Raw genomic sequence first — 21,699 nt, 5'->3', positions numbered from 1 at the left:
CAGACGGCCATGCATCGAATAATCGTTATCCAGCATGTCTGAAAAGAACGGAAGCCCAAACAAGTCCGAGCACGAATGCAAATCATCTGACGAGGGGCGTAAATTGAAATAAAGTATGAAAAAAGCATGGTCCTGAAAACAATATAATCTAAACCAACCTAACCTTACCTAACCAGCTTCAATCCAACTGGACCATTTATAACACTTTTCACTGAACCATGCTCTATTCATACCGTATTGCAATAGGGATATGCGACTATGGAGGCAAACTTTTACGCCGGAAGGACGGCTCCCATTCTGTGTCGTCACGGCTGGCCAGTATCTCCTTCTACCTGGGGAAACTCACTGGAGGAAGCCTGGAAGCGACACTGCCGTTCGGTACTCACATCCAGTTGTAGTATCCTCTCACGGCGGCCGGCTGAAAGAAGAGCACCGCCAGCAGCGGCACCAGCGCCCATCCGCGCCTCCTCAGGAGCTCCATCATCGCTCGCTCTGTGGCCGTCAGGCCCTCCACATGACCCGGCCGGCCCGGCACACAGCCCACTCTCGGCACAGCCCGCACGGCCCGTCACAGCTCGCTTCGTCACACGATTCACGCACCCCACGTCGGCAGCGGCGGACGACTGACGGCGCGGCGCGCGGCGAGCGGCCGGCCGGCCGGCGGGCGGAGCCTGGCACCGCCTGCCCGCCTCTCATTGGCCCTCTCCCGCCGCCAAAAGCCAGCACTTTCCCGGAAGGGTTTGCGAGATAGCTTCGTTTCTCCAGAATCCAGGCACGGAAAGGAGTTGCAATGGGAATAAATGGACTTTTGGAGTTGCCTGGTCGGTCTGCCGCGCAGTACCCCGTCCGGTGCGGAGGCTAAGAATTGCCAAAGCCAGACCTTTACCGATTCTGACACCTCAGGATCACCTCGGATTTCCGATGATTAAAAGTCCTTGCGGTGGTTAGCGAATCTCTCGAGTTTGAGCCTCTGAGGCAGCTGCTTTGTTGCGAAACGGTGCACCGAGGACCCGTAAGCCGGTCGGCCTCTGGTGGCGCCACACACCGTCTCGGCCCAGATCAAAAGATGATTAGCTATATAAATGGACGCTGCACATCCTCGGCACCCAAGGAATTATTCAGCTTATCTGAGTGAATAACGGTAACAGTTCAAATCAGGGTATATTGAGTGAAATTGCAAATTGGTTCAAATTGCAAACAATTAAGTTTGAACTATGGTCCTACGCAATACGCATTCGCATACCTATTAGTTACCCATCGAATTCGATTTTTTAATATGCGGAATAGACATGAAAAGGAAGGACTCCTTTCGTATAAAAAGGGGTTTAATAAAACCTGTACATTGGATAGGAGCTTTATAATGTTGTCACTAGTATTTTTTTTACAGCACCGTAACAATTTTGTTCCATTAATTATTAGACACCGTCATTCTGTTCCAAAGACATTTTGCCTGCACTTAAGTTAAGGTTAAGCCGTCACACCGGTGAAACAGTGCGTACCCTGATGTGCATTGTCCAATTTCTGAAGAGTAAGTGCAGTCGACTACCCACGAAGGAGCTATAGGTAGCCCGCATCTAGCAGGGACTAGTTATTTTCTGTGTATATTGATGAATGATGTGTAATGTATGTGTGCTGTTTGTGTATTATATGTACCGACTTCGGTATGCAATAAACATTATTATTATTATTATTGTTATTATTCGCATGCAGGACCCCTCTCATGCTAAGTGCTGTGGGATCATGGCTGTCCTTTCCCACACCCGTTTCCCCATTCTTCTGGAAGCCCTGAGTGCCATCTTGACAGTCCTACCATCGTCCTCGCCTCTTATATCAAGGGCGTATCTTGGGAACTTTTTTGCAAAAAAAAAATCCCGAGATGTTCCCTTGGTCATTTTATAGGCATCCCAAAATATTCTCTCACTTTATCGTCTGACTAAATTTTGAATATTTGTCTTTGAAAAAAGAAATATCAATGAGCAGCACCTGGCACGGCAGCTGATCGTCTGATGTCATTCGATAGCCATATATGAACGCCTTCTCCGGGCCTGGGCCCATACACCGCCTCTCTGTCCCTCTCCGTCCGACCGGGGCCGGGGGTCAATGGAGATCAATGACCGGCTGTCGGATGACGTCAGAGGAACCATGGGACGGCTGACGGACCCCACCGCAGTGCTCGATCAGATGGTAATGGGATCTGACCCCTCCATTGTCGTGGATGTCCACAGGTGTGACAAAAATCCGATGCTAAGGGAGAATCGAGGCTCGGAATTCGGGTATCTGCAGTTCAGGAATTGCACCCAAAACTGGCTGAGCGATGTCCGCTATCCGGTGCTGAGAGTCCAAAGGTGTGTTTTTAGTGGTCAAGATCATTTCCCAGTCAGTACCAGGGCCTATTTTAACATGTTAACTGGGGGGGGGGGGCAAATGCCCCCGCACTCAACAGAATTGCCCCCCCCCCCCAGTCGTCGAGATGTGCCCACTATAAAAATGGGCATAAAGGAACACGGTGACAAACATACAACTGTGACTTGTTTTGCAATGGATGTCAAATGAGTCAGTCTGCAAGTAATGACCAGTGGTGGATCCAATGGTGGGTCATATGGGTTATGACCCCCGCCCCCCTTGGCCCGGGGACACCACAGGCCTGCCTGGGGCACCACCGGCCTGTCAGGGGCACCACAGACCTGTTGGGAGCACCATCGACCTAGGAAGAGCACCATAGGTCTGCCAGGGGCACCACAGACCTGCCAGAGGCCCCACCGGCCTCGCAGGGGCGCCACCTTGGGCCTGTCAGGGATACCACCACAGGCCCGCCAGGGGCACCACAGGCCTGCCAGAGGCACCACAGGCCTAGCAAGGGCACCACGGACCTGTCAGCGACACCACGGGCCTGTCGGGGGCACCTCAAGCTTGTCAGGGCCAAGGGACACCACAGGCCTGTCAGGGGAACCAGAGGCCTAGCAGGGACACCACATGCCTGGCAGGGGCACCATCGGCCTCGCAGGGACATCTTTGGCCTGTAAGTGGCACCACGTGCCTGTCGGGGACACTCCAGGCTTGTCAGGAGCACCACAGTCCTCTCAGGGCCCAGGGGCACCAGCGGCCTAGCAGAGGCACCATCGGCCTAGCAGGGACACCAACGGCCTCGCAAGGGCATCATGGGCCTGTCAGGGGCACCACGGGCCTGTCGTTGGAACTTCAGGCTTGTCAGGGGCACCCACAGTTCTTTCAGATGCACCGGCGGCCTAGCACCATGGCACCATGTTTGGCCGGGATTGCGATTCGGCGCATGTCGCCTCGCATTAGCCGCTCGTTTGCAGTCTTTTCGTGGTTTCAAACGTTCAAACATGGGATATGATGTTGCTCCCATGCATTAGGGTGGGTGTCAAGGTCACCGGAAGGTCAGGTCAGGTCATTTACCTTTGATGACCTCGGTTCACATTTTCGAGTTCTGTAAGATTCTAGGCTAGTTTTTGGAGCTAAATTCGAATTTAGCAACCATTTGACCGTTTGCGAAGTAGTTTTGGTGCCTTCGTAACATGTTACGAGGCTGTCAGAGGCGGTTGCCACCTACTACGAACACCCGGCAAAATCCTTACTGGTTGACCTGACATGACCTGCTGACCCGACCTGGCCTAAATGCATGAAGACATCATCTATAATCATAACTAACATGATATTCGTGATCATCACCCCGAAAAAACATAGCAGCCACCCTTTACGATGCTCTAACAGGTCTCGATTTTCCCGACTTTTGGGTCATTGACCTGACCTGGAAGGTCAAGTGATGACGACCTAGAACCTTAACACTCGCCGGCACAGGCCATTTTGCGTCCTTCGACGGCACAAGGGGGGGGTTGGTACGACCCCCCCCTCGTGTTTGGCCCCTGATCGAGCTAGAGCTTCGCGGAAAAAAACGAGCGTGCTGCCCGTCACGAGAGGAAGCCGATGATATCCAATTTTAATGTCCTAGGTCATCGGGTGACCTTCCAGGTCAGGTCAATGACCCGAAAATCGGGAAAATTGGGACCTGTTAGAACGTCGTAAAGTGTGGCTGCTATGGGGTTTTTCGGGGTGCTGATCCGAATGATATCATGTGAGTTTTGATCACAGATGATGTCTTCATGCATTTAGTCCAGGTCGGGTCAGGTCAGGTCAGGTCAACCAGTAGGGGTCCTGCCGGGTATTCCTAGTAGGTGTCAACCGCCTCTGACAGCTTCGTAACATGTTACAAAGGCACTAAAACTAGGCTTCGTAAATGTTCATCGGGTTGCTAAATTCGAATTCAGCTCCAAAAACTGGCCTAGAAACATGTAAAACTCGAAAAAGTGAACCGAGGTCATCAAAGGTCACTGACCTGACCTGACCTTCAGGTGACCTTGACATCCACCCTAATGCATGGGAGCAACATCAAATCACATGTTTGAACGTTTGAAAGCACGAAAAGCTTGCAAAAGCGCGGCTAATGCGAGTCGACATACGCCGAATCGTGATTCCGGCCAAACATGGTCTCGGAAAGTAGGTCACAGGTCAAAGGTCATTTGGGTCAGGGTCATGAAATTTTCAGGGTAGGTGTAAAATTGATAAATGCGAGGGTACTGAAAGTTTCGTTGCAATCGGCAGCTTTTTAAGCGAGTTATTCGCGAAAAAACCTTAGAGGTGTTGCATCAACCCCCCCCCCCCCCTGTGTCGGCGAGGGTCGGCGAGGGTTAAAATTGGGTATCATCGGCTTCCTTTCATCACGGGCAAGGGTTGATGGATTATTAGAGACAATTTTCCAGGTTGCCCCCCCCCCCAGTCAAATTCCCTTAAAATAGGCTCTGGTCAGTACACAGAATAATTAACAGTTGTCCATGGACAATGAACGCGTCCAGTGTCCAGGTGCCCCGAAGTCCAGTTTCCAGGTGCGCCGTTCGAATGTTGCGACTTTTGCGGTCGGTCGATCCAGCGATGTCGCCGCTGTCGTTCAGGTGTCGGTACGCCGTTTCCGCCTGCCTGGCTCTCTGCCGGCTGCGCCCTGTTTTTGTCGCCGTCCGGGACAATGTCGTTTGTCGAACACACCACATGCCTGTTCAATAACGACACGGCCAATCGGTCGGTGACCTGTTGCACTCGGTGCTTTGTATCGGTGACCTGTTACACTTGGTTCTTCGCACCAGGCAGTGACTTGTTTCGCTCCGTGACGTCTGCACCGTTGGTGGCTTGCTACATGCGATGTCGTGGATGCCGGCGTCAAAATCACATCTGAAGTTCAGCAGCCGTCTCGCATTTTCTGACCCACCACCAAAGCGGCGCCGGTTTCCGCAGACCGCCGCCATGGTCATTGATCGCCCCGCACACGGGCGCTGCGGCCGCATGGAACGCGGTAGAAAAACTACCAGATTGGTATGCCGGTGACCGCTCGGCTATAAAACGTTTAGCAGCTGTTTGGCGGTAGTTTTCATTTCCCGAAGTGTGTGACAAGGTGTGAGACTGGTGTAAAACGCTTAAACGGCTCTCGCCTCGCCCGCTCGTGGGTATCGCATGTGTTCGTATAGTTTCCGAGAAATCTTTCCTTCCCGCTCGCATGTTCAGACAATAAAAATTCTTAAATCACTGCTTCATGAACCAACAGACGTGAGTTTTCATGGAAGTCATACCGCTCGAGTCCTTTCCTCGGGATAGTTTTCGAACCTGTAAACGACGCATCCCGTCGGCTCATTTTCTTAGGTCTCAGACCAAGTCGGTCTTCCCTACGGCGCACGTTCGGTCTGGGTGAACGACTGCGCTGCGTGCCGTCCTCTACGGCGAGCCGGAGCGAGCGGGGCAGGGACGGCCGATGGGGAGGGGTAGAGGGGAGAAATTTAGGAGTGCTCTCCTGCCGTATGACAGGACTACGGCGACCACCCGGCAGTTTAGTGCCTCCCTCCCAGCGTGGATTTCGGCGAGTTATTACGATACCGATCCCGAGTGACTCAGGGCAGAAAGGGAACAGTGGGATGACGCTCGTCACGCCGAGAACGGATCTAACAGCGAGCTGAGATAACTTTGACTGCATTTGTAAGTGTATTGAGCTGAAAAAAGATGATGGTTTCAGCGGAGCTATGGTCTACGAGTAAAACGGGGAGAAGATTGTTCTCCTTTGATTGCTTGTGCACCAGAGAACACGCCTTTTATTATAGCTGCATTATTCTAAATGAGATTTTATTATGTCCAGTATAAATGATAAACAGCTTCTTAACACGCGCAGTGGAAGGGGGGGGGGCGGATTTCGCCCACCCCTCCTGTTTTTCGCCAATAACTCGCGCCGCAAACATGATATTAATGTGAAATTTTGGCTACCTGTCCAGAATTGAACTGCGGATCTTCTCGTGCAAGAAATAAAAAAATCGGGTCACAACTTTTCTAGTAATAGCGGTGTAAAGTCAAACATCGCGGCCGGCGCTAGCCGTTACGCGCCGCCTGAATTGTAGACTGTGCCGGGGCGGGACGGTTCCGTCTTTACATCGCGCTCCTTACCGCTGATTATATTCGATTCGCGTCAAATTTTGTGAGAAGACTAAGAGATGTACAGGCAATCTTATGGTCAAATAATTTTGAAAATCGGCCGGTAACAGCTTGAGTTATGAGTGTGTAAACACAAAATTGTGATTGCCGCGTTTCCCGCGTCCGCCGATCCCGCTTCAGCCGGCGACATCTTACGCTTAGCAGGCTTCTAACCAGGCGCGGATCCAGGGGGGGGGGGCGACGGGGGCGGCCGCCCCCCCGGCAAAGTGGCGCCCTTTCAGCTGTCCGGTGCCCGGCGCCGTCAGGCGCCGGGCACCGGACAACGCCATATACATACCTATAAGGCGCGCTTTAGCACTATCAATACCCACGACCCATGCAATGGCGCCCCACACAAAGCTCCGACGCAACAGTAGATGGTAGTGGATTGCATACGCAGTCGCTACCAAGGCAAGGCGCCCCTTTTATCGCATGGAGGCGCCCCTATAAAATTCATAGGCACCCCTCTTTCACATAAAGGCGCCCCTCTTACTCACCCGATTCCCTTAGGCAATGGCGCCCCCCTTGGGCGATGGCGCCCCCTTGAGGGATGGCGCCCCCTATAAGTTTGTCCGCACCACTTTTAGCGTGGTTACGCCCCTGATCTGCAAAGCATAACAGGCGCCCCGCCCCATTGAAGATCACAGGCGACTGGGCGCCCCATTGAAAAAAAAACATGGCGCCCCAGGGGCGCCATTTTTTTTTCACTGCAGGCGCGGATCCAGCGGGGGCGGCGGGGGCGGCCACACCCCACCCCCTCCATCTGAAAAGGCGCCCATAGCCCGCGGCAGAGAGGGGGCCCCGAGCAGAAGAGCGGCGACACAGCAAAGGTTGAGGAGAAAAAGGGCGCCTCCACTCAGAAGCTGGGCTCACCAAGCACGAGAGCGAGGCCCAATTGCCCGTTCCCAGCAGATGAGAGTCGCCCCAGCAGAAGAGCGGCGTCTTATTAAAAGAATAAAAAGATACCTTCTGTTCAAGAGGGGCGCCCCTGGCAGCGGAAGGGCACCCCCAGCAGGAGAAAGCACCCCTGAAGAGGAGCGACGCCCCAGCAAACGGAGAGAGGCGCCCCCATTCCGAGAAGAAGAGAGGTGCCCTGACAGCAGATGGGCGCCCCAGCAAAAAAGGAGCCCCATAAGAAGAAAATGGATACCGCTAAGAGAAGAGGGGTGCCCCCGGCAGCGGAGGGGGCCCCAGAAGAGAAGGGTTTCCAACAGGAGAGGGGCGCCCCCACCAGAAGAGGGGCGTCCCAGCAGAAGAGAGGCGCCACAGCAAAAGTTGACCAGAAATAGGGAGTCTCCGGCAGAGTTTTGGCTCGCCAAACAGGATAGGGGCGCCCCATTGACAATAGCCGGCAGAAGATAGTTACCCCGGCAGCAGATGGGCTCCCCAGCAGGCAGCAGTCGTCGGGTGCCCCCAGTAGAAGAGGGGCGCCTCATTACAAGAAGAAGAGGAGCATATTCTGCACAAGAGGGGCGCCCCTGACAGCGGAAGGGCAGCCCCAGCAGAGGGGCGGTGCCCCAGAAAAGGGAGAAGGGTGCCCCACTCCGAACAAAAGAGGGACGCCCCAGTGAAAAAAAAAAAAACATAAGAAAAAAGGGGGTGCCGCTGGCAGAAGAGATAAGTCCCCGCAGTGGAAGGGCGCCCCCAGAAGAGGTGTCTCTAGCAAAAGAGAAGTGTCCCCTGCAGAACAGGGGCACCCCAGCAAAAGTTCGACAGAAATGGGGCGCCTCCAGCAGAATTTGGGGTCGCCCAACAGGAGAGGGTCGCCCCATTCACAGTAGAAAAGGGGACTCCCCAGCAGCAAAGGGGCGCCCTAACAGAACAGGTGCACTCCAAGTAGAAGTGTGACGCATCAGGAAGAAGAGGGGCGCTTCTAGCAGAAGATGGCCGTCCCAGATAAGTGGGTCGCCTACAGCAAATAGGTCGTTCTTAGAAGAAATGATGCGACTCAAGCAGAGTGGGCCTCCCCATGAGGCATTGGGCGATCCAAGCAGAGGTTGGGCGCCCTCAGGAGAAGTGAGGCAAACCAGCATAAGTGAGACGCTTCCAGAAAAAAAAGGAGAAGGATGCACCAGCAAATGGAGGCCACCTTTTTGCTAATATTTTTTGCTAACGTAGCGGCGCCCATCTACGACTTTTAACCCGCGCCGTGCTGGTGGTCTGAGTTTTCCGTGTCGTGCTAGGGGGGGGGGAGGTCACGTCCCCTCGTCTAACTCGGCTCCTAGGACGCGTAGAACTAGAGACACGCGGTAAGCGGTTTTCTAGGTTAGGTCAAATAAGGTCAGGTCACCAAAGGTCATCAAAGGTAAAATGTTGCCTATTTCAACAATTTTCGAAACGCCGGCACATAGCTCGGAAACCAATAGAGCTATAGTGCCGCGGTAAAGCGCATTCAATAGCCCTTTCAAAGGTGCTTCTGTGAACTGCCCTCAGAATTGACCACTGGTCAACGGTCTAGCCTCCAGAGGGCAAAAACTCTAAAAATAGCAGTTTTACGAACAATGTTTTCCTGCAATAGCTTTTGACTCAAGAGAGGCTCGACATTACGTTTGCCAGCATCGCGTTTCTGTCGTCGAGACGCGTCGAATGGACTATAGGATGACCTTGAAAGGTAATTTTGATAATTTGACCTCAGGTCAAGGTCATGACCTCACCGGGAAATGTCATGTTGCATATCAGTCGATCTGTATCGTCGAGCTGAACACAACGGAGGTGTTTTTATCGTTCTAGCATATGTATCTATCAAAAGTTATTTTCAAAAAACTGTTCAGGAGTCAGGACCTTTCATGACCTGGGATGACCTGTGGGACACAATGAATGGTCACAGGTGCAATTTTCTTATTCAGTGTGTTGATTTTACATGTATCCTAATGCTTGCGATTGTCTAGAATGGCGCTCGTCCAAAAGCCTTTCAGTTGTCTCACATAAACTTAGGTATACCTACCCGGTATACCTAATGGATATTGGAGAGGTCGCAAAACTGACTTGACCTTAGCCCACAAATATCAAAATTCCGAGATATACATTTCATGAATATTGTTGCTTTCATCAATCGCTGACAGTTTCAAAGCGACCGTTCTGTCGGTATAGCAATGGTGAGCATTTTAACATTCTGGGGTTAGGTCACTTGTCATGACCTGGTGACCTGCCGTTGCATGACCCGGGCCTGACACTTTCACAAAATGTGCAAAAAAGGTGCATGATAATGTGTGCTGAAAACGGCGGCGCTGCGCACAGCTGTTTTTTTCAGATATTTGCGAAAAACCTGAGGGGGAGCATGACAACGTCCCACACCACGGCGCGGGTTCGACGACTCTCGATTTTGACGACGGTTTGGCGCCCCTTCGTATGAAGCGCCCCCAGATTGCCAGGTCGCCCCTATTTTGACTTGTCGCCCCCCCTCCCGAAAAATCCTGGATCCGCCCCTGCTTCTAACTGCCATATTTATTGTTGGATTAACAAGAAATTCACCATACATACTCACAAATGTATGTTCTTTCGTGTAGTGAAAGAAAAAAGAAAATCGGTCGGTAACTTTTTGAGTTATCGGCGTGTAAACGCAAAAAAGTCGCTAATATGGCAGATTTGACCACTTTTGACCTCATTTGACCTTGAAGATATTGACCTAGGGTCATGAAATTCACACACAACAGAGTTCCCCTCGGCCCTCACCTACCCTCCAAATTTCGTCTTTCTAGCTCCAGTGAGAGCTGAGATCTTAGGGGGGGGCGACATCCGCCCCCCCTTCCACTGGGCGTAGTAGGGGAAGTTGGGGGAACGCCGAATACTTTTTTTCTGACGCCCGTAGCACGCAAGGTAGACAACATAAGCTATTCTTGTTGGCGTCATTCGAGAGGCCAGTCTTTTGTCTTTCAAACATACCAGGCGCATTTGATGAATTCGCATACCGTTAAGCGCAAAAACTAAAAATATCAAAGAACTGACTTTTTCGGCGTTGCCCCGGACTGCGGGGAAAGCCGAAAATGGGATAAATCACGGGCGTAGGAACGTCATGAAAAGTGGGTGGGCCACCCTGTCAAGGGGCCTCCTTTTCCAGGGGGCCTCCTATTTTCAGGGGCCTCCAACTTTTGCCTCGTCCTGCTGGCTGCTTTTAAGCATGACCTCCAAATCTAGCTTCTAAGATTGGGCAGATGTACCCAGGGGCGTAACCGCTTAAGCGAATAGTGCAGAAAGTCTGCACCATTTTTAAAACTCGTTCCCCTCCGATTTTTTTTTTATAGAATGTATTTGCCGCAAACGGCGCATGACCCCTGAAAACCCTTACACAAATGTCTTCCTCGTTTCAGGCGCCCTCTTTGGCATATAAGCGCCCTATGCATAGTCATCAGAGACATCCCTATATCAGTCGGGGGAGGTTTGGTCAATCGTTGTCATTTTTAGCACGTGCTATTTTTGTCACACGTGTTAAAAATGACAACGATTCTGCTATTTTTGACAACGATGAGGCCGATTTCACTCCTCAGCGAGGAAATCAAGATTTTGGAAAGATAAACACTGATTTTGGAAAAGAAGTGCTGCCACCTGGTGCAAGACGAAGAAGCCAGCTTTAATATGCCCGTTATTTGCATGGTAGGTTGTTTTGTGGCCTGAAGTTGGAACTTAAAATTGAAGCATCCGAAAATGATCGATATTGATCGAAAACATGATGTTGATGAAAAAAATAATGTTTTAAGTTGAGAGAGGAGGCCATTTTATCCAGATGCAGTAGTTTACATCTTGAAATTATTTTTGCTAATGACGGCTGCTAATTATCCCTCATTACATGGCAGTCGTCGTAAGCAAAAATAATTTCAAGAAGTAAACCACCGCATCTGGATAAAATGGCCTCCTCTCTCAACTTAACATATCATTTTTTTTCATTCACATCATGATTTCGATCAATATCGATCATTTTCGGATGCTTCAATTTAAAGTTCCAACTTCGGGCCACAAAAAAGGGTATACTTCAACGTTGGACTACCATACAAACAACGGCCATATTAAAGCTGGTTTCTTCTTCTTGCACCAGGTGGCAGCACTTCTTTTCCAAAATCAGTGCTTGTATTTCCAAAATCGTGATTTCCTCGCTGAGGAGTGAAATCGACTTCATCGTTGCTAAAAATAGCTGATAGCGTTGTCATTTTTAGCACATGGTTGCCAAAAATGGCATGTGCTAAAAATGACAACGATTGACCAAACCTCCCCCGACTGATATGTCCCACAGTCGCCCCATTGTCGCATACAATGTGCGCTTATCATAGGCGTCTCTCTTTTATGGACACTTGAAGGCACCTCTCTTTGCCATGCCGGCGCCCCTGTTTCTTATGAATGCACCCCCATGGCATTGATCAATTGCAATTTGCAGACCTCTATTGCATGTGGACGCCCATATATGTAGGCCTCAGAGGCGCCCCTCTTTCGCATTGAGGCGCCCCTATGGGCTTCATAGGCGCCCCTCTATTGCACGTAGGTGCCCTACTGTCTCAGAACCGCTCCCCTTTGGCATGGAGACGCCCATCTTTCGTACGGAGGAGCCGCTGTGGTTCTTAGAGACGGCATGTTGCTCCCAGACGCAGATGGGGCTCTCGGAGTCGACAGTGTGGGACCTTCAGTCGCTGATGGGTGCCCGCCAGATGTGGACCCTCGGAGACGCCGGTATGGGGCCCTCAGAGATGCCGGTATGGGCCCTCAGAGATGCCGGTATGTGGCCCTCAGAGACACCGGTGTGGAACCCTCAGATACTTCAGTGTGAAGCCCTTACAATTGCTGGTGTGGAGCTATGAATGCGCTGGCTTAAATCCCTCAGAGGCCGGTACATGGACATAAGAGCTCAGTGAGAGCTTGTGTGGTGCCTTTAGTGGCCTTGTGGAGCCGTTAGACATCAACATGGTGCTCTCAGGAGCCGGTGAGTCCTCAGAGTCACCGGTGTGGGGCCTTCCGAGCTCCGAGATACTGGTCTGGGGCCCTCAGAGGTGTCGGTGTGGGTTCTTCAGATGTACCTATAGAGCCTTGAGATGCACAGGTGTGGTGGCCCACAGAGGCGCCGGTGTGGGGCCCCCAGAGCCACCGATATAGGGCCCTAAGAGACACTAGTATGACCCTCAAAGGCGCCGCTGTGTGGCGCTCATAAACACTGGTGTGGAGCCATCACAGGCGGGTGGAGCCGTTAGAGGCCGGAAAGGGCCCTTAGATGCCTACAAGGAGCCTTCAGAAGCCGGCGTGGCACGTGGGGATAAGCGTGTCTACTTAGGAGCCCTTGAGGTGCTCTCATGAGCTCTGTGGGGCCCTACCGAGCCGAAATATGGCCACGGTCAGTTGCCGCCGCATGGCTCTTCGGACTATCATTCTCAGGGGCCTCATCTGCCTAGTTTGAATAGAAGGGCCTCTCAGACCATCTGTCTCATGGGCCTCCTCTGGCTAGTATAAATAGAAGGGCCTGTTAGACCATCAATCCTAGGGGCCTCCTCTGGTTAGTATAAATAGAAGAGCCTCTCAGACCATTAATCTCAGGGGGCTCCTGTGGACAGTATATATAAAAGGGCCTCTCAGACCATCAGTTTCGGGGGCCTCCCTAGAAAAGTGTAAATGTGGATAGAGGGCCCCTCAGATTCATTAGGAGTGGACCTCTCTGACTATCAGTCTCAGGGGCCTCTTGTGGCCAGTATGAATATAAGAGCCTCTCAGACCATCGGTCTCAGGGGCCTCTTCTGACTAGTGTGGATAGAGGGCCCTCCCAGACCACCGGTTTCAGGGGCCTCCAGTGGCCAGTTATATGAACAGAAGGGCCTCACAGCCATCAGCCTCGGGGGCCTCTTCTGACTGGTGTGAATATGAGGGCCTCTCATACCATCAGTCTCAGGGGCCTCCTCTGCCTAGTGTGATAATAAGGGCTTCCCAGGCCATCAGTCTCAGGGGACTCTTCTGACTGGTGCCGGATTGAGGGACCTCCCAGACCGAAAGTTTTGGGGGTCTCCTGTGGCCAGTATAAATAGAAGGGCTTCTCAGTCCATCAGTATCATGGGCCTCTTCTGCCTGGTGTGATTATAAGGGCCTCTCAGGTCATCAGTCTCAGGGGCCTCCTCTGACTACTGTGTAGATGGATAGGCCTCCCAGACCGTCAGTCTCAGGGGCCTCTTATGACTATTGAGGATAGAGGGGCCTCCTCTGACTAGTGAGGGTAGGGGGCCTCGGCTAGACCGCCAGTGTCAGGGGCCTAAATTTATTCTGACTAGTGTGGATGGAGGGTCTCGCAGACCACCAGTCTCAGACCTCTGACTAGTGTGGATAGAGGGGCCTCCCAGACCGCCAGTGTCAGGGGCCTCCCCAGACCAGTGTGGATATTGGGGCCTCCTCAGATCCACTAGGGCCTCTCAGGCCATCAGTCTCAGGGGCTTCGACTGACAAGTATGAACAGAGGGCCTCCTTAGATCCACCACGGCCCCTTGGAGTCCGTGCGTGGGGATTCGTGGAACTTATTTTTACCGAGTTTGTTTATTCTGGAAGGTGACGACGTCCTCTCAAATCGAGAGGAGGGGCCTCGAGTAAAAAGTGGGTGGGCCAAAACACATGGTTGGCCCCCCACCTCGAAAAGTGGGTGGGCACTTGCCCACCTGGCCCCCCTTGTTCCTACGCCTATGGGATAAATGATCTACAAGGAATGCCGACATTGATGTTTTGCCAATTTATCTTAAACTTTATCCAAAATTCATCAAAGCTGACACGCGTTTTAAGAGCTTGAGGACGCTTGGTGCACACTGAAAGTTATAATTGTGTGATATAATAAAAAATGCTAGGTAAATCATTCCTTATAGGTAACAGGCCGTTGTGCCGGCTGAAAGTGTAATTTGTTTGACTAAAAATACGCGTTGCTATTCTACAGCAGTAAAGTCCACGTAGCGTGCTTTAACGTGCGTAATTGCACGTTTTCGGCATTACCCCAGCCAGCCATACTTTCATTTGCAGGTCCATAACTTTTAAACGTGCTGTATAAATTTCAAATAGGCAGCACACTTATGCAAAGACATGCTGAAGATTACTTGACCGAATTGGCCAGACAAACGGTAGCATAATGAGTAAGAAATGCAGCTTCAAAGGCGCATGTAGTACAAGGGAAACGTACCTTGAAAACGCTTTTGGCGCCCTCACAGCCGAAGTATTCCAAATGACAACTCGTAACAAACATGCGATAATTGTAGTCACTTAAGCTTCAGAGCATCACTGAGACGTGGCATCCATGTCGTACGGTCATAGAAATATCTCGAATTTCGGCTTTGCCCCAACTCCGGCATTGCCCCAACTTCCCCTACTCGCAACCCTTCCACTGCGCGTGTTAATCCTATCAGTGTGCTCTTTAAAGTAAAAATTATTTCACGATAGGTAATGAGCAGATAAGTAAATAAATGGGAGCTTTCCGTAATAAAATTCACATATAAAAGCAGAATAGTGATATAAGCTCTATGTAGACTTAAGAGAGAAAAAAAAAGATTTTTATATGTTGATTCTACCACCTGTACCGGACTGTCGGATGGTAGAGCGCTGTCAAGGGCGGTGTGTCGGTGGCTCTGTCCCAAGAGGTGTCGGTGTCGGTGTCGGTGCCAGTCAGTAGTGTCCTGTCGGTGCCGCGGTCGCTCGGCCGCCACTGACGGGCCCCGCAGCAGGCGGCGGGTCTAATGTGGCGGCCGGGGCTCCGGCGCCCCGTACACGCACCGCGGGGCGCCCAGTAACTCGGGGCGCCCCGCCGACCGGCCCGGTTCGCGGCCGACAACGATCGCACGATATGGCCACGATCGCCGGCCAGGCTCGTTAACATGACAAAGCTGGAGCGCCCTGAGCAGCTGCTAGCTCCGGCTGGTGGCTGCCGCACGGTGACAGGTGACAGTGCCCCGGCCCAGCGCAGCGCTCCTCTTAGCGAGCTGCGCGCAGCAGCTCCCGGCGGCGACCACAGGAACGCGCTGCGCCAGCCCAATCACTGCAGTCACTAGTGAGCTCGCAGCCTGCATACCTGATCTTCAGGACCCAGGACCGCTGTATAAAGAGCCTGCACTAATCGATTACATTCATTAAATGTGTCATATATGGACAGCTCCGGAAGCTCGGCAGTGCATGGTAAATTTTAAAAAGCCCATCAACCTTTTCCTGAAAGAAAAGATTTACCAGTATCCGTCTATCTGAAAACATGTATAATTAATAGACAACGAGAGCATATCTAATCACTCATCAGCCGACTCCTTTCGTTTGCAGTCTCAGCTCTGAACTCTACTGCTCTTCGCTCGTCCGCCCTCCCTTTCTGTCCGATTGGCACAGCACTGAGCCACCCAAGTATCCCCGAGCGCTGCCTGGAAGCCGTCGTTTTAATTTGCTGCAATTACAGCAGTCAGAATTCGAGCTCTCTTGCTCTGATTCGATAAATTAACGGGTTTTAATGAGGTATTATACGATGATTTAGTTAGCCAGCCAGTGGTTCACCGAGGGAGGCCATCCGGGCCTTTGTGCGTCACTGTATGAGACTTGTGAGTTAAACGACGGCGATGGATACACTTCTCTTCTAGTTGGGAAGGGGGAGGAAAATGCATTTTTAATCCGAGCAATGCATCTCTAAGGTTACGTGGAAGAAAACCGTTTTCGAGTGCACTAGACGATCGAAGTCCCGTCGAATTTCGGCCGTGAACCATTTCTGCCATCATCATCCCGATTCTGTGAGCGCAGCCCCACCGACCATTGCTCACCGTTCCCGTCACGGGTACGCCGGAATCTGTCGGCCGCTCTTTGTGGCAACGATAAATGCTCACATCTATTGCCAGCTTCTTTTTCGGGTCCGAGCGTTTTTACATGCCGTCGATCTGCAGAAAAACGAAGATTGTGTGGACGGCACTTTTTGTTACCATGCCCTGCAGAACTTTTTAGGGAGCTGCCACACAGGGACCCTCTTTTTCTGACAGAAGACAAAAGCTGTCGCAGTCATCGGAATCCTGGGCACGAGGGACATTAGCAGAAAAGGGACGGAAAATAAGAAGACAAACGAAGTCGGAGCGACCGATACGTACTGTTTTTGAGTGGTGACGGACGAAAACTGAGGCAATGAGCCATCCCATTTACGGTGCATGTTCGTCATTTTTTATTATTTTTTCGAGAAAGGACTGTATCCCGGTGCCAGGCTATTTAGCGCGCACCTCGTGCTCGCTCGCTCGCCTGATGCCGTTGTGCTGGGGCAGAGCTTGCCTGGTGTCCCCGCATTTGGTCTGATGGCCCTGTGCTAGATTGCTGCTCGTCTAGTGTTCTTGTGCCCGGTTAGTTCTCATCTGATGCCAGGTTTGTGTCGCGTGTTCAGCTAGGCCGTCACAGATCGCTACCACACAACGTCACTCGCTCACTGATAAACATGATTAATGATTATGTAACCAAGACAAATGCGAAAATTATGCGCGATGGCGCACAAAGAGAGCGGCTGGCTGGCACCGCTGTACCATACCGGTCCGGATCGCCGCGGGTGGGGGCTCGGCGCCGCCGTCAGTGTCGGCACACGCGACCGGCGCGGCGGGGCGGCGAGAGAGCGGCCCGAGGATCGGAGGTCGATGCCACCTGACCGACCCGACAGACTTGATCGAGCGACGGTGAGGATATTATGGATTAACGGATTTACTGGGACAATGAGAATGGTGGGTCAACTTCCACCAAACAACAGCGGGAGGTGACGATTCAGCACGACTGGGATCATGCTGGGACAGCGTATTCTTCATGGAAAACGGATTTCGCAACGTTTAACGATCAGCATAGCATTGAGTTAAGCGGTTTATGCAATATGCACCGCTTATGCTCATTGCTCAATGCATGCAAGAGAGCGCACATTTCAGCGTCAAGTGCTTTCGCGTCGCTCCGAGCCGCTCCCCTCCTGCCTGGAAGAATTGGCCTCCTCCCCTGGCCGCGGTCACGTGCGTGTGCCTCCTGTCTTCACCTGTCCGTGAGAGGCCGCTCTGTGTGGGCCCTGGGGTCTCAGCGGCACACCTGGGCGGCGCGCCCGCGCCCGCCCCCGCCGCCGCCGCCGCCGCCGTCCGGTAATGGTGGCCAAATGAGCGGGTATCGGCGGCGCCGGCGCCTCGGCTGAGCGCTGCCCAGCCTCCACCCATTAGCCTCTAATGAGGGGTGTGGAATGGCGGGTCTGCCCGCCGGCGTGTGAATGCGGCGTCCCCGCCCAGGACGGTTGTCTTGTGGTCCTTCCCGCCGTCTGACAGAGCGTGGCTCATAGATAGATAGATAGATAGATAGATAGTTTATTAAGACCCTCCATTGACATGGTTTTTATGGTGTCTACGTCAATGACAAATAAACAGACATTGTAAAAACGCTTAGGCTCATGGTGCCTCGCAGGTTCGTCTCGTGGTCTATCTCGTGGTCTGTCTCGTGGTCTATCTCGTGGTCTGTCTCGTGGTCTATCTCGTGGTCTGTCTCGTGGTCCGCCTTGTGGTCTCTCTTGTATAGTTCGTCTCTGACCACCAACAGCACTATCCCGTATCCAGTGTCTGCACCGTCCATCGTCACTTGTCCACTGTCCATCGTCAACCGTCTATCGTCCACAGTCTACTGTCCACCGCGTCCACCGTCTACCGTCTACCGCCTACCGTCCACAGTCTACCGTCCTTTGCCTACCGCCGTCCGCCGTCTATTTCCACCGTATGTCATCCACCGCTCGCCGTCTATTGTCCACCGTCTATGCCACCCACTGTCCATTAGTCTATCGCACACCTTCCACCGTCTATCGCCCTCTCTGTTCTCCCAAACTATAATCACACCAGCTTGTAACGCGGTGGTCGCATAATACCAATTAGTCAGAAAAGGGTGTCATCAAGGGTCCCCGATCGCTATAAATCGTTCTTTGCGACAGCTATGAAAGCCAGGGTTGGTGTTAGTCATTAGTGAGGAAACAAACCCTAAATTAACTCGGGAAGGGGTGGGTATCTCTGTGATATGTGATCCAGAACCTTTGTTTCTAGTGTCCCTTACCGTCGGACTGTTCCCGAACGTCCTGTTTTAGACTGAACCATCGCGGGTCCGCCTGGCGCCTGCCCAGCCAGCCAGCGCTGATCCCTGCGCGATATTTCCAAACCCAAGTAGAAACTTTTCTCATCTGCGCCGCTCGCCTGAACGATGCAAAAAGATGATGGATGAGTGGCGGAAATTAGCCGAGATCGCGCAGACGCCAACTAAAACAAAAGATGATCGGGGCGGCGCGGAGGGACGCACTGGCCGCCGCTGCACACAATAGTTCCGATAGACGGAGCGTCAGGTCAGACCAATACGGCTGGGCTGGTCAATTGGTCATGGCCCACTGACACCTGATTACGACCCGAATAAGATATATGGGTGCATAGATTTATTGGCTTGCTTAGCTTGCAGTCAAAACACGCGGACATGTGCAAATTTTCGCGGCGTTGTGTATGATGAATGTGTGACATGTGATAAATGGGTGAAGTTGTGAGGAGCGCGGTAATCCCTCTACATAGGGGCCGATAGAAGTGGTTGTGCTGAATGGTAGAGGGCTAGGACACATAAATTGTGGAAAACTGTGAGGACTTAAAAGTTTTAATGCCAATATGTAGGCATTCGCCTTATACACTTGAATATTTCGGTTTTACGACTTCGGTTTTCATGGTACCCACACGTCACACACTTTAAACGGCTTCCAATTACGAGTGCAGATAAATACTACAAAATATATTACTATTTCAAAAGTCCCTAAAAAGACGGTTCAGTGACATTTCTATCAATGTTAATGCCAGGAAGCACAACACAATGGCTTCAAATTCACAGCATCGTCGCTCCTTCCACGCCGTTTACCTACAAGCCCTGGCACGCATTAGGGTTAGTTATACATATATGGCTATTGACGGTCCGTATCTATCGTAATCATTCCCTCAGGACAGCGTTGATAAACGGCTTCTTGAAAATGACTATAAACGACTGCAATGAAACATAGTGACAAATAATACCCAACTTAGCCGCCTCGAATCTGAATCTACGACGCACCTTGGCTTTTCACGCCCGCTAATTTGTCGCAGCAGCCATGATACGGATTTGCAAAGGCGATAGTAAATAAAGCGATTAGTGTCGGCATGGCCACAAGCTGTCGTTGCTGCTGTGAATTATGGACGGTCCGCTCAGGTCTGAGAAGTGAGCTAGTCGCTTCGCTGGCTGGATAATCTGTTACCGCCGAAGGCCCTGCCCAGTTATACCCAGAGATCCTAAATGGTTCATCGGGATAGCGATGGTATCAATAGGTATTCTATGGGCATTGGGCGTAGTATTGACTCGGGCGTTATATGTATAGATTACGCACCCGTTAGATTAGACCGTACCCAGAAACCTTCATCGAATCCACTCTGTAAACGTCGTTGCGACTTGCGAATGCGACTTTCTTAGTGGATTGGATGGGCTCCAATCATGCCAATGTATAAAGCTATCATATGCCTCAGAACATGGCGTTAATGCCTTCGTAACGTAGTCCTGTAATTGTATCGGAGGTATCAGGGCCAGGGATCCCGAGGCAGGTTATGGGCGGAAATGCTCTCAACTCTACCTCTCTCTCCCTTCCTCCCTCCCTCTCCCCGCCGCTCTCATCAACCCTCTCCCAACCGGGAGCCATTGGAGCACCTATCGCTGCCCAGATCCGTCCCAGACGCCGTCGTTGGCCATTCAGGCGCAAAGACGAACGCGACGCGTCGACGACGAGCTCGGCGCGGCTATCGTCGCCGTCGACGAGTCTGGCGCTATCTGACGTCGTCGACGTCGATGCGACGCCTGAATCGGCTGGGTGCGATGACCTGCCACGGCGACTGAAAGGGCTGCTGGGATCCAGTCGAACGGGGGTAATTGATTATTCGTTTCCAGATTAAGCACATTTATAGATTGGCAATCAAGACCAAAATCACTCATTATAACGTTTCCCATTTTGTCGGACTTCTTGCCAAACATTTTACTAATAATCCGTGTGGTCTTTCAGCACAAAAGTGCATTACCTGACTGCACAATGCATATTCAAACCGGCAGCGTAGGCTGATCCTCGTAAAATTATTTTGTGCTTAATTGAGTTCAATTTTAGTATTCACAGAACGGCAGAGTGAAGGTGGGCGGTCACAGAGCTATGTGGCGACCTCCAGCAAGGCGGTGGCCGTCCGGACCGCCCCGGTCCGATGACAGTGTCACCTGTTCGCGGCTCTGTCCGGTGTCAGGTGACACTCCTTACAGCGGGGCAGGCCCGGCTCCACAGCGGTGGAGCTCCGCCCGCCGCCCGCCACCGGACGCAGATCCAGCTCAGATAACCTCAGCGACAGTGAAACAGACGAGACGAGCATGGCGTACAGTGCACAGTGCGGCAGGTGCGGCAGCTCAACACGGTCCCATTACAGCTGAGGGTCAGAGCAGTGCTGCGGGAATGGCATGCTAACTTGGAAATAGAAATATTAAATTTGTATGCGAATTGTGTGATTTAATTTGCACATTTAATGCGCAAATTAATGACAGTACCTACCTGTATTCTGTATGCTATGTAGCGCATGCCATATCCACCGCTGTCCTCTACCGCGGCCACCAATCGACCAATCGACCGTTCAATGAGAAGGCCTACCTCGCGGCCACTCGGGCCCTGTCCGCTCTCATTGCCGCCAGTCCCCAGCGGGTGTCACGTTCCTCGAGCAAAAAGGTCCCCGCGTTCCCGGCACTAATCAAATCAGAGACCGGCGGCCGGGGCGGGCTGCTCACTACCGTTTACCGCGGCCGTTTTTGCTCAGGCAACCACTTAAGTGAAAGTTTGGCGTTGGCTTCTGGGAGGCCTGGGGCAAAATGCAATACCGGTGGGCTGATTAACTTTAAAAAGTGCGTACATTGCGCAGAATTGTCTGATCGACCGGTCAGCATATTAGCATTTGTAACACAGCGATAATGCCCTGAGACTGTGAGGAATCTGCTGACATTTGAACGGCAAGGAATAACGTCAGCTGGAGCCTGGAGGAACAAAGACAGGACTTTTGAGGAATGATAGAAATAGCAAGAAAGAGGTAGGAGAGAGAGGGAGAGAGAGAGAGAGAGAGAGAGAGAGAGAGAGAGAGAGAGAGAGAGAGAGAGAGAGAGAGAGAGAGAGAGAGAGAGAGAGAGAGAGAGAGAGAGAGAGAGAGAGAGAGGAAA

The 21,699-nt window shown here is 52.0% G+C and overlaps 1 protein-coding gene across 1 annotated transcript in view; it reads right to left on the bottom strand.

Annotated features, from left to right (window-relative positions):
• LOC122385968 (protein Wnt-16-like) overlaps positions 1 to 635 on the bottom strand; it is an 83,068-nt gene extending 82,433 nt beyond the window's left edge. Inside the window, exon 1 of the mRNA XM_043374726.1 lies at positions 387 to 635. Within this exon, the coding sequence (XP_043230661.1) occupies positions 387 to 484 (98 nt within the window). The 5' untranslated portion in view covers positions 485 to 635. The remainder of the gene's footprint in view (positions 1 to 386) is intronic.
• Between the last annotated feature and the right edge of the window lie 21,064 nt (positions 636 to 21,699).

Source organism: Amphibalanus amphitrite, unplaced genomic scaffold, assembly GCF_019059575.1.
Source record: "Amphibalanus amphitrite isolate SeventyFive unplaced genomic scaffold, NRLGWU_Aamphi_draft 000015F_arrow, whole genome shotgun sequence".
Lineage (NCBI taxonomy): Eukaryota > Metazoa > Arthropoda > Thecostraca > Balanomorpha > Balanidae > Amphibalanus > Amphibalanus amphitrite.
The sequence above is the reverse complement of the archived record's forward strand: the minus strand, read 5'-3'. Positions and strand labels throughout refer to the sequence as shown.